The following is a 12,435-nucleotide window of genomic DNA, read 5'->3' as shown; positions in this document are numbered from 1 at the left end:
GTGCAAATTCTAATTCACATTTTTTGCTTGCCCCAGATGGAGTCGATCAGCTAAAACATGTTTAATGTGCAAAATTCCCTACCATAATTGTAAACCAGATCTGCAAAGCTAACATTGCACTGGAAATTACAGGCACCCAATTATTTTCTGTAAATACATCCCAAAAACTTCTGTCAACTCTTTCAAACTGCATCCACTCTTTATTAAGCTTGCACAGACTTTGGGACCAGTGCACGTGAGCAGTGCAGAATGGGAAAGGAGCAGGGAGTGGAGCAGCGTGATTTTGCAAAGAGCCCAGAGCAGCTTTTTACAAAAACAGATCGTGGGTGTTCTCTTTCTCATACTGAAATCGCTCCAAAACTGCTCCATCCCACAAGCCAGTCCTTTTACCCACCCTGACTATGATGTGGCAGCTGACTGCTACAGTTTGCACACGAATGCCAATCATGCTCGGTGTTTGTGAGCCACAGACCTACACACTGGAAATTCTCACAGATTGTGAAAAAGGTCTATGTACATTACACACAATTCATTTTGTGTCATTCCTCTTGCTCTATTAAAGATCGCTATTGAGAAAAGGAAATTTTGCATAATCAAACAAAGAAGCTGCTGGGGTTCTCAGAACAATGGACTCTGGACAACCCCAGAGTCCAGAAATCATCATCGAATGTGTTCGGGATTACTTGGATTGGAATGTATACTAATTTCAAGACTGAATTTATGTCCCTGAAGATTTCTTTGAAAACCTGAAAGTGAAACTGTAATAATAGAAGAATGGTAAAGCATGGACACAATAAGTACTGAAAAATAATATTATGTTATATTTAGTTGATAAAACTTGTGTCATTTCTTAATAAATGTTTATTGCTTTTTTCCTGATGCTGAAAAATGAATAACTTGTACTTAATAGCTGTTTTGACTGGAAATTGAATACGTTATGAGTGATCTCTTTATTTAATTTTTAATTTTTAAAGAAAACTATTATTATATTGTTAGCAATCAATAGCCAATGGTTCAGCTTCAGTATTAGGAATGAAATCTTAGGGCACCCTCAGACTCTTCCCTCACTCTCTTGTTAAACCATGTGGCCTGCGGCACTCATAGTGAAAGCAGCATCTCTGAGTAAGACACCTAATCCAGGCTCAATTCTCTACCATCTATATGACTGTATTCATAATATATGAAAGATCAGTATTCTTACTGGGGATGTCCCCTCTAAGTAAGGGTGGACAATAAAGGAAAAGTAAAAACATCACGCTACTTGGAGAACATTTCATGATACACTGTATTTGTCATAATATTTAGTTTTTCTGAGGTTTGTAAACAGACAAAATTCAAATCAAAACAATAGTTTCAGTTTTGTAAGTCAGTATCTTCAAAAATAGATGTTTTAAGAAGCAACAGGAAGAAAAAAAACAAACAGTTTATCAATAAATTTATCAATAAAACTTCCCAAGTTATCATTTTTTGTGATGCATGATAAAGAAAAATGCTAAAGACTGTGCTCTAACTAGTCTGAAGCGATAAAATTAGTTATATCTGGGAAAATTATCTAACAGCACTTCTTTGATTTTTATACATATATTATTTGTCATTTTCATAGTTTTACTTTAGATTTTCTACTGTTTTATTAAAATTCAACAGAAAAGCACGAGACTTTTTTTGTTGTTTTGGAGAACATAAAGACCAAATTTAGAAGATATGGACATTAAAGACATTGATATGGACATTTCTTGGGGGAGTGTACGTTAGTGCATGTTTGACCAAATACTCCTAAAAGTGTGGAATCTAAGAAGACTGGCTGAGAAGTTCATGGCGCATGAGTTATAAAAGAATTAGAAAAGCATTGACTGTAAGTGTTGAAGCATTCCCACATGCAGATTGATACTTAAGCAAAAGACAAAACATCCAGCTGTAAGTAAAAATTAAACAACGCCATCAAAAAGCAGAAACACCATCCAACATAAAATCAATGCTTTTGAGCCGGCTGAAGAGAGGCTTGCGCCATCAGCTCAGATGCACCGTCAAAGGACCAATGGTGTTGAGAATAAAATAATTGGCCTCTGTGAGACCAGACTATGGAAGAAGAATGACTATGGGGTAAAAAAATTAAATGAATAAAACAACTAAATCCAAGTACCTGGATGTGTATAGGGAGCAAGAAGCAGATGGTACAAAGACAATACCAACAAACAGCCAGTCAACAAGATAATTCAGACTGTCTACTGTGTTAAACAAACAGTCTGGCAAAATATCAAATGTACATAATTTCCCCCTCATCCCAAACGCACTCGATTGCTTCCTAATTTGTCTACTGGGGCTATTAGAATAATGTACTGGCTAACAATATCCAAGCAGGATAATTCACATAACTGCCTCCAACTGAGACGAAACAGCCTTGCTTGTGTACATTGCTGCTGATAATCTCCTTTTAGGTCAATTCTTATATTTTTATATATTTTGAAAATGCCAGCTGCAGTGCCAAATTTTCATGAAAAATAAAACTACCAAAAATGACGTACAATAAAAGTTTTGTACATTAAATCAAGAATGTTTTTGATCTCCTGTATAGTTATTTTTTGGTAGTCACCTGGTTTTGTTCTGAGCCTGATAATGTGTATATTGCATGCACATATGTATGCATAGTGAGGGAAAACAAGTATTGAGACACTTTTGCTTTTTGTTATTTAATATACTTCTAGCGTATATACCCTCCTCAAACTTACATGTCTTTTGATTTTCATGGATTACATCAGCATTTTGTTGCAAAGCTGCGGTTGGCAATTACAGTCTCATATACGGTAAGTAATCAGCTTTTTGCAGGTTTTTTTTTTGTGGTTTAATTTTAGTTCTATTTCTTTGGTCTCAATTTCGCAATGTTACACGCTCAGGAAAAAAGTACGAAACTTTCACTGGGCCAGTACCCCTCTTGTCACTGGGGTGGTACCCTCAGGCGTACATCTCAGTACCTTTAGTCAGGGTACACAACTGTACCATAATCTATTAAAATTATGCTTTCTAAGTTGTACTGACTCGACACACCCCGTCTTGTCTCCAGGCTTTTTACTGTATTGCTCTATTTTAGAACAGTAGGTCATAAAAAGATAGAAATATGTATTTTTCCACTAATAAAAACTTATTTAAGGTACACAATTAGACCTTAAATCAGTTGTACCTTTGAGGGCACATTTACATTGTCTGTACCTTGATGAATGAGAAATGTGCCTGCACAGAACCTTCAAACAGTGTATGAGGGTCCCTCTAGTCCCCCAAAACCCATGAATTTTCAAAGGGATCTGAGTCAGCTGATTGGCTAAGTCTTGCAATCACCTTCACCTTTTTTATTTAAATTTTTTTTAACCAGTTATTTCGACTGTATGTTTGGGGTCACGGTCTTTGCAAAATTTTCTCCCCTTACTTGGCAAATGAGATTAAATTAAATTGTTTTCTGGGATGATGTGTAATTCACCAGTACACTCTGCAGAGAAGCAGCCCAATATCATGATGACCCCACACTCGTGCTCTTGAGACCAACTTTTTTTCTCCAAACATGACAAGCTAAGTTATTGTTACACAGTTTTATTTTTGTTTTGTCTGACCAGAGTACAATGTTGCGTCTAAAAGCTCATGCGCAAATTTAACACATGCGTCTCTGTGCTTCTTTTTTAGCAGAGGAGTTTTGCATGGGGTGTAGGAATGGAGATGATTCATTCAATGAACTGCAGTTCACTGATTATATGCTTTTAGGTCGGCCTACAGGCGCCTACAGGAGACTGCAGGCTTCTCTATTACCTTTCTCATCATTAATCTGAGAGAAATCTTGCAGGGCAAACGGGTCCATGAACTTCCAATGAACTTTATAAATGCATATTATCAAACCTAATCATATTGACAGGGATGCTTAAGATCTCTGATTGGGCTCTGTGGCTTTTTCCATTCTAGCGTTATTTAATAATGTAGTCCTTGAGAACTTCAGGAAGCTTCTTCACCTTCACTATAACTACCTTACAAACACATTCACTATAATAAATCTTTCTCAACAAGTACAAGTACAACTTGTGCAAGAACACTTTCATGTTTACTTTGGCAGCATTAATACGTAGAACTTATTAAATTTTTTTAACCTCCCATATATATCAATTGCAATCAATTTCATTTCTTTGTTTATGCTTATGAATGCATACTTTTTACATACCTCATGCATTGGAAGTACACTGAATGACAAAAGTGTCTAAAAGCCTGTTTCATCCCACTGTACATTTATGCATACTTGTGCATTACTGCTCATAGTGTTATTTATGAAAATGTGCAGCCAATTCAGGCATTAAGTACACACTTAAAAAAGAGGGTTCTTTAGTAAAGAAAATGGTTCTATGTAGAACCATAAACATTCAAAGAACCTTTAGCATGGTGAAAGTGCATCTTCAGATTGATGGAAAATATGTTGTACATGGTTCTACACAGAAATTTTCTGAAAAGGGCTCTGTATAGAACCAAAAAGGTCTCTTCTAATGTGACAAGCTTATAGCATTATAATAATAGTAGAACCCTTTTAAGTGCTATATAGAACCCTTTTCAAAAAGGTTATATATAGAACCATGTACGACACATTCTACATCAATATGAAGAATGATTTCATGATGCAAAGAACCCTTTCATCATGTAAATGATTTGTTGAATGTTCATGGTCCTATTTGAAACCATTTTCTTTTTCTACAGAACCCTTGAAAAACCAGAAGTGTGCAGAATTGAAAGGATACACCCACCAACTAGAATTTTGCAGACCTAAATCATGAGACAGTTTTTAGGTAATCTTGACTCAAACATGTCCAGGCTGATTGTGACTGCTGGGTTAAGGGGACAACTGTGCATTTGATTTTTTGTCGAATTATTCCTTTAAGGTCTCGTTCCATGGGACAGCCATGCAAATATGGGGAGCCAAGCCCTCCTGTCAAGAGAAAAGCAGCTATAAACAATGACCCAGAATACCCTGCTCAGTGACGTCACAGAGGGCCTCGTTACCCTCCAGACTCCAGAAGGCGATGTCATCCCATGAGGCACTAGTGCCTGGAGAGGAGAGGGAAGAGAAGAGCAGAGGACAGGAAGAAGAGTGGAAGATGGGTAGGCAAATAGAAGACAGCGAGAGAAGGACAGTCTGGCAGAATCCATGTACAACTGAAATAAGCTCTGTTTAAAAGATGGTTTGGCCAAAAAAGCTGATCCACACAATTCACCCTCTACCTGAAAAGCAGTTTGGAGCCTGAAGTTTAAAACTAATGTAACTGACATGCTTTATAAGCAACAATTAGCATCATATGAACTGGAAGCCTAAATAAGTTGCTTTTGTGGTTTTGAACACTGCATGCCCAACAAGGCACCACTTTTTGCATGTTTAGAAAAAAAACAACAACAAAACTTCCCTCTCCTTAGCTGATAACCCCAGTGCAAAACTGAAGGAGTAAACTTCAGACACCAAACATGTCTTGGCTGATCAACTACTGAGGTAAGGGTAAAATTATGTACATCTTGATTTTCGGCTGAACCACTGGTTTAAACACCACCACTTCAGTGGCCCTGATTCATCAAAGTTGCATCTGGTCAAATCTGATTATAAAATGAGCATTCGCAAATGTTGTTAAACATCAGTTTCTTCTTTGCAAAATCAATCTCATGTCTGGTAGATCTGACCGTAATAGCTTAACAACATCACATTTTATTCTTTTCCTGTCGTGATAATTTTAGCACTGCAAAGTTTGGTCAGTGTGGGGGCGTCGGGGGGGGTGTACTGCTTGAGCTGAGATCCCACCTACGAGCACAGTCATCGGGTTCACAAGCTGCTGAATGCTGTCGTTTTATTGGCTCTCTACTGAAACATCAGCATTAATTAGGAAGTGCTTTAAATGATATATAAATGAGGTCCTGGTAGGCTGGCACTTGATTTCACGAATCAAAGCATCATTTGCATTCAAATCTCTGCTTGTTTTCATGTCATATGAACGTTTCTTATCAGATGCAGAGCGGTTTTTTCATCATTGAATACTCTTTTTACACATCTTTGATAAACAAGGGCCAAAATCACTGGATAATTAGCAAGAGTGTGTACATGAAGAGAAAGATGACTACTAAGATCTTTACAAAATGTCTAGCTTTCAAGTGAAATGAATGATAAAGTACTGTAAGTGAATACAAGAGCTGAAGTGATGCTATGCAGCTACTGTAGAGGATGGAAGAGCACTACAGCAAGATGAGATTACAGGATATGAAGAAATCAGCAGGAAAAGATTAGCAGTACTCAGGCACGTATGAGGGTGGCAGTCACTAGTGATTGTAAAAAGCAGTGATGGGCATTTTAATTAATTCTGTAGCTGAGTAATAAAACATAAAAAAATTTGCTATTGTTTACTTGATCATTAAATTGCAGATTACCAACAGTGGTTTGTGCACTGTAAACAATGAGCCTTTTGCGTGCTGTAAACAATGAGCCTTTTGCGTGCTGTAAACAATGAGCCTTTTGCGTGCTGTAAACAATGAGCCTTTTGGAGCAAGATATAATTATTGGATTAAAAAAAAAGTTTATGTTCATGCCATCTCATCACGTAATGCCATTTAAAGTCAACATGAATCAAATATGAAATTATAAAGCATTTTTTCCCCATATTGTGATATATTCCAAGTGAATATTGTTTGTACCCGCCTCCACCAAAAATCTGAGGACATTTTTGAAGCGGATGTAAAAGGCATTACACTACGTCAAAATGAGAATTTAAATATATTTCAAATGATATGATCTGATGAACTGTCCTTAATATGACCTGGGACATAAACTAACAATGTAAAAAAATTGATTTCCAGTTGACAGAATTTTGTTAAACGCTGTTTCAATTTACCTGTTGGATGCAAGCCCTCTAGTATGGAGCCCCATTAGTGACACACTGTATAAAAAAAAAAAAATGCATGGCCACGACATTAATTATCTTGTTCCCATGTCATGCTAAGTCGTGGCCACAACTTAGTAAGGTATGTAAATGATATCCTAATGCGTCGCCACAGCTTAGTAAGGAATAATCCATTTCCCACTCCTTACCTAGTTGTGGTCACAACTTAATTATCTCATTCCCACGCCTTAAGTAATGGCCACGTATTAGTATCTCGTTCCCATGTGTTACTAAGGTGTGGGCACACATTATTTTTATTTATATGGGATGTCACCAGCAGGGCTCTGTACCGTAGGAATTTTTTCACATATTACGTAAAAACAAAATTCTGTGATTGAAATCAAGGGTTGTTTAGCAAAACTGCTGCATCAGAGACTCAGTTGTTACTCAAATTTTGTAAATTTGGTCACAGGCAACTGCAAATTTTAAGTAGTACTTTACTAGTAACATAAGTATTCCGTTAACCCGCTACCCATGGCATCCTTAGGTTAACAGTCGGTTACCGGTGTCTCCAGTCAGGCCGATGCCGTTGGGGAGCTGAGTGAGGCTGTGGCTCAGCAGGCCGGAAGCGGACAGGTCGATCTTGGAGGCCTGCTGTCGAAACTTCTCCAGCTCCTGAGAGAGCAGCCTGAACTGCTCGCTCTGAGTACGGCATTTGTCCTCCAACTCTCGCACCTTTGTCTACACACACAAACACAAGAGCAGGAACAGTTACACTCAGTCTGACAGTGGGAGCACAGCTGCACTTAGTCTGAAGGGAGCACTACTCTCAACAGCCTCCCAAAATAGTTAAAATCCTATCGCACCATAATGCACTTGGGGAATTTTCACTGCTCATCTGGTGCTAAGTGTGCTTTTAGCCTATCTGAGAATATGGGGTCATATCTCTGAACCATTAGCAAACCAGAACCACTGATGGTAAAACCCAAAAGTGACCTCAGCTTTTGTGCATTTGACATTGCAATGCAGCTTTTCTAAATGTGCCTTTATATCTCTGCCAATAATTCATAGCTTATGCAACTGTGCAATCTATTCTATGTGCATATGCAGCTGCCTTTCACAAAAATGTGCTGAAAGCTGTTGAAATGCATTGCACCATAAATCAGACCCCAATTGACCTTCATGGTGCAATGCCAACGTCAGTAGCTCTTTTACTAATATTGAAAAGAAACGGTCATTTCTGAGTCATCGCCAGGCTGGTTCAGTTTACTGAGTCAGATGCTATGATCCCAGACATGAAAATGTGTTCACATTTTAATAAAGTTTATTCTTTTGAAAAATAAATGTATAACCTGAGGGGACAATGTGGTCCAAGAACAAAGGCTATTTTAGACCTGTTTTTTTTCAGTAGCAGTAAATAGATTAAAAATATTATATTTTTATGTGTGTGTGCCACTTTCTGGGTGGCAAACCGGATTACTTAATCAATTTATCAAGATTATAATACCAATATGAACACACATTTGTTACTTTCAGAGACAAATGATCCTTTTGAACTGCTGTATAGCCAATTTGGGTAGATGATCATTTTGATGCATTTTCCTATCCTTAGAAAAGAATGGAAAGCCCCTAACTTTAACCTCACTTATGATAGAAGCTAATGGGCAGGTGTAAAACAAAACTCTGGAGCTCATTTAAGATGACTTCAAATCAAGAAATGACTAAGCTACTAGGACATGTCCAACTTAAGTCTATTTGAGCACACAGACTACATTGTGAGGAACATGTAAGCAATAATACTCAGGCAGGTAATAAATACAGCTGTCAGGGTAGATATCAGGCGGTACAGTGAGACTAGAGGCAGAAACAGACAGAGCGGAAGCGGGAAACGGAGAGAGGTTTGCAGCCATTTTGCCGTTCTGCTGAGTGTGTACTACAGGCCTCTAAGCCAGCACATCTATCTCAGGCTGAGAAAAACTACGGCTAGTTTCACTTCCGGCACTGCGGTTCAGCTTCCTGGCAGACACTGAACAAAACAGGGCCTCATCTCTCTCACACACACACACACACATACATACATACATACATACAAACACACACACACACACACACGCACACACACACACACACACACAAAACAGATCAACTGCGCTAAAAAAGTACAGCCAGTTTCCTGTAAAATTTCACACCTAAATGCTTCTTGCTTAAGCTAGTCATGGCAGGCACATGCAAGGCAGAAACACACTCTCAGATGGTATCAGAACACAAGCTATATTTGGGGAATGGACAGCAAAAGTAGTGCATTTGTATAGTAATACAATTTCAAACCAGTGTCAATCTTTAAAATCTAGTTTTTCAGTGTTTGATAAATCGTTCAATATCCAAGAGCCAAAATGCGTCTCTCTGGGTAAACTAATTGCCTGCAGCCTGCACTTTCAAGAAAAAAGGTGGGGTTCCCCTCATAGTGTGGCGGTAACCTCAAAGGTACATATTCAGCACCTTTAGCTAGAGAACATACACTGACTGGCCACTTCATTAAGTGCACCTCCTTGTTTCTACACTCACTGTCCATTTTATCAGCTCCACTTACCATAGTAGCACTCTGTAGATCTACAGTTACAGACTGTAGTCCACCTGTTTCTCTGACACTTTATTATCAACCTTTTACCCTGTTCTTCAATGGTCAGCATAGTGTGTGTTGCGCTGGTACGAGTGGATCAGACACAGCAGCGCTGCTGGAGTTTCTAAATATTTCAGGGCCACTGCTGGACTGACAGTTGTCCATCAATACCATAGAGCCAAGAGTGTCCAGTGAGCAGCGTCCTGTGACCTCTGATGAAGGACCAGAAGATGACCAACACAAACTGTGCAACAACAGATGAGCTACTGAAGGTGGACCAACAAGACAGGAGTGTCTAAAAGAGTGGACAGTGAGAGGACACAGGGTTTTAAAACTCCAGCAGCACTGCTGCGTCCAATCCACAAGTACCAGCACAACACACACTAACATGCCACCAGCACATCAGTGTTACTGCAGTGCTGAAAATGATAAACCACACAAATAATCCTTGCTCTGCGGTGGTCTTGTGGGGGTCCTGACCATTGAAGAACAGGGTAAAAGGGGTCTAACAAAGTATGCAGAGAAACAGATGGACTACAGTCTGTAACTGTAGAACTACAAAGTGCATATATATGTTAATTGGACCTGATATAATAGACAAAGAACGTAGATACGTACAAGAAGGTGTACCTAATGAAGTGGCTGGTCAGTGGAACTGTACAATATTCTTTTCCAGATATATTTTAACCCTTTAAATGGCCACGACCGACTGGCAGCATGTAATAAGCCTGAGATTATAAGGGGTTAAGGTACCATACACCCAGTCCTGACTCTAGGCTTTTTATTTTATGTTTTCATTTAAAATCTATGGCATGAAAACGTGCTAATGTGCACCTTTTCCCTGGGAAAGTGAATACAGTGTACCTTTAAAATGCATTTAAGGTAAACAACTGGACCTTGAGGACCATGATGGGGGTACATTTACATTGTTAGATGAACTAAAATATAGCTATATAGTACCATTTTTTCAAGTGCAGTAATTGTTCATCTTTAATCCTTATGTGGACTTATTTTTTATATTCAAACTGTATAGTAGAAACAAAACCTCGCCACATATGCCTGATTTTTCTGTGATCTGAAGTAGGGTCTTATTATCTCAACTGACTGATAACATGCCAAAATTTAGTGGCTTCTTTTACATTATAACAAAGAAACATTTCTAATTTCAGGACATAAATCATCACTTTGGACAAAACGAAAAATAACTCTCCACATCTGTTGTAAACATGCCTACTCGCCGCCTACAGTAGCGCCACAGTAGTCTCTAAAGTGAGAATTTCCAGTTTAAAGAATCGGGAAAACACCCTTCTGATGATGTACCTTGAAGGTGGAGAGAATCACCTTCTACACATGCTTTAGGGCAGATACCTGAGGGCTGATTGAAATGTATTTTTGTTCTATAGCTGCTAACGTAGGCAAAAGCCAGACAGCTAACCTCAACGAATGCTACACTTGTGTTTATTAGCCTCAATATCAGTAGCTATGCTCACAGTCAGGATTTCCTTATTGCTTTTGGGGGATTCCATGATGGTGGAACCCTGCGTTCGAGAGCAGCGATGGATGAGATTGCAAAAGGAATATAAAATCAGAGAATACAGTTACATCAAATCAATTAAGGATACATTGCTGCGCCACAGAATATTACACAGCATTGCAAATATCTTATCAAAAGCTACTTAAAAGCTGGAATTGGTTTCATGCTTGGTAAAGGCTGCTAAGGTACCAGATACGAGCTAATTAAGAGCGAATTAAGAGAAACCACTGAACACCGGGAGGCCCCGCTCTCATGCATTTCAATATTTATATTATTTCAAAGCCAGAATTTCGAAAGACTTGAAGTTTCTCAAATTCACAGCTGACAACTGACCAACATATTTGTCAGTAATGCACTGCTTAATCGAACCTGTTGAAACCGGTTTCATTTCTGTGCATATAAAAAAAATTGCTGACTTGGTGAGAACACTTAAATCTGTATGGGTCACAAAATATTTATACTATCGAGAAGGTGGGCATTGTGGAGAGGGTGGGAGGGCATCAGGCAAAAATGACTCTTTACGTGGAATAGTGGAATAGTTACTATCAATACCTGCATGCAGTCCAGTGTGTTCTGCTCAGCAAACACCAGGACAGAGCACAAAGCATAAGAGAAGAAGACAAAGACAGAAAGAGAAAGACCGGCTTCAGAATGCACATGCATGCATGTCAAACGTCAACCACAGGGAAGAAGACTTGTGGTTAGTACACACAGAAATTCAGCTCCATCTTTTAAAAGAGGACCTGCTGAACAATAAATCTGTTCACCTACAGTATCTGAACCACTCCAGAAGCCCTGCCAGATCACTGCAACATGGCACTACTATAGTGTTTTCACTTCTCTTTAATTTTCTATCAAATATGATTCCTCAGAGTCATAGAAGAGCCACTTCTGGTTACCTGAAGAACTTTTCAGTTAATGGTTCTTCAAAGCATCATTTTAATAAATAAGATAAGTGAGGGTAAAGAACTGTCCTAAAGTTTAAATGAGGTTCTATAACAATGAATGATTTTCCTAGGACCATATGTCCAAGTATGGAACCATTCAGGAACCTTGTTAAAAGTGTACAGAACTAGCAGACAAGTTCTCTGCCTGTTCTGTGAGGGATGTTCTATGCGAATTTGTGGACAGACAGGGCCCTCTGGAGGGTACAGATGCTATGTTCACTGATATTGTTGAGACAAGGATAGAGACAGAGAGACAGATAGAGAGAGACAGATAGAGAGAGAGAGAGAGTGCGAGAGAGAGAGCGAGAGAGAGAGAAGTGATGGATCAGCATTACTCTACCAGCTCTCTCAGCAATACAAGCTGGATCAACCCCTACAAACGACATAAATTTCATTTAGACAAAACAATACAAACACAATGTACAAAACACAGAAAACACAGGCACAGCATTTGCATAA

At 38.7% G+C, this 12,435-nt stretch overlaps 1 protein-coding gene across 4 annotated transcripts in view; it reads right to left on the bottom strand.

The window, feature by feature from the left end:
• The window catches only part of LOC108437656 (peripheral-type benzodiazepine receptor-associated protein 1), a 165,408-nt gene that overhangs the window by 33,935 nt on the left and 119,038 nt on the right, over positions 1–12,435 (bottom strand). For 3 of the 4 annotated variants that reach the window (XM_037533376.1, XM_037533378.1, XM_037533377.1), the window contains 3 exons: positions 12,317–12,349; positions 7,439–7,616; positions 4,990–5,067 (listed from right to left, as the gene is read on the bottom strand). In XM_037533376.1, the coding sequence (XP_037389273.1) occupies positions 4,990–5,067; positions 7,439–7,616; positions 12,317–12,349 (289 nt within the window). Of the gene's footprint in view, positions 1–4,989; positions 5,068–7,438; positions 7,617–11,581; positions 11,603–12,316; positions 12,350–12,435 lie in introns of all 4 variants that reach the window. The other variant, XM_017714887.2, reaches the window with a different exon arrangement.

Source organism: Pygocentrus nattereri, chromosome 23, assembly GCF_015220715.1.
Source record: "Pygocentrus nattereri isolate fPygNat1 chromosome 23, fPygNat1.pri, whole genome shotgun sequence".
NCBI lineage: Eukaryota > Metazoa > Chordata > Actinopteri > Characiformes > Serrasalmidae > Pygocentrus > Pygocentrus nattereri.
This window is presented reverse-complemented; position numbering and strand designations above follow the sequence as displayed.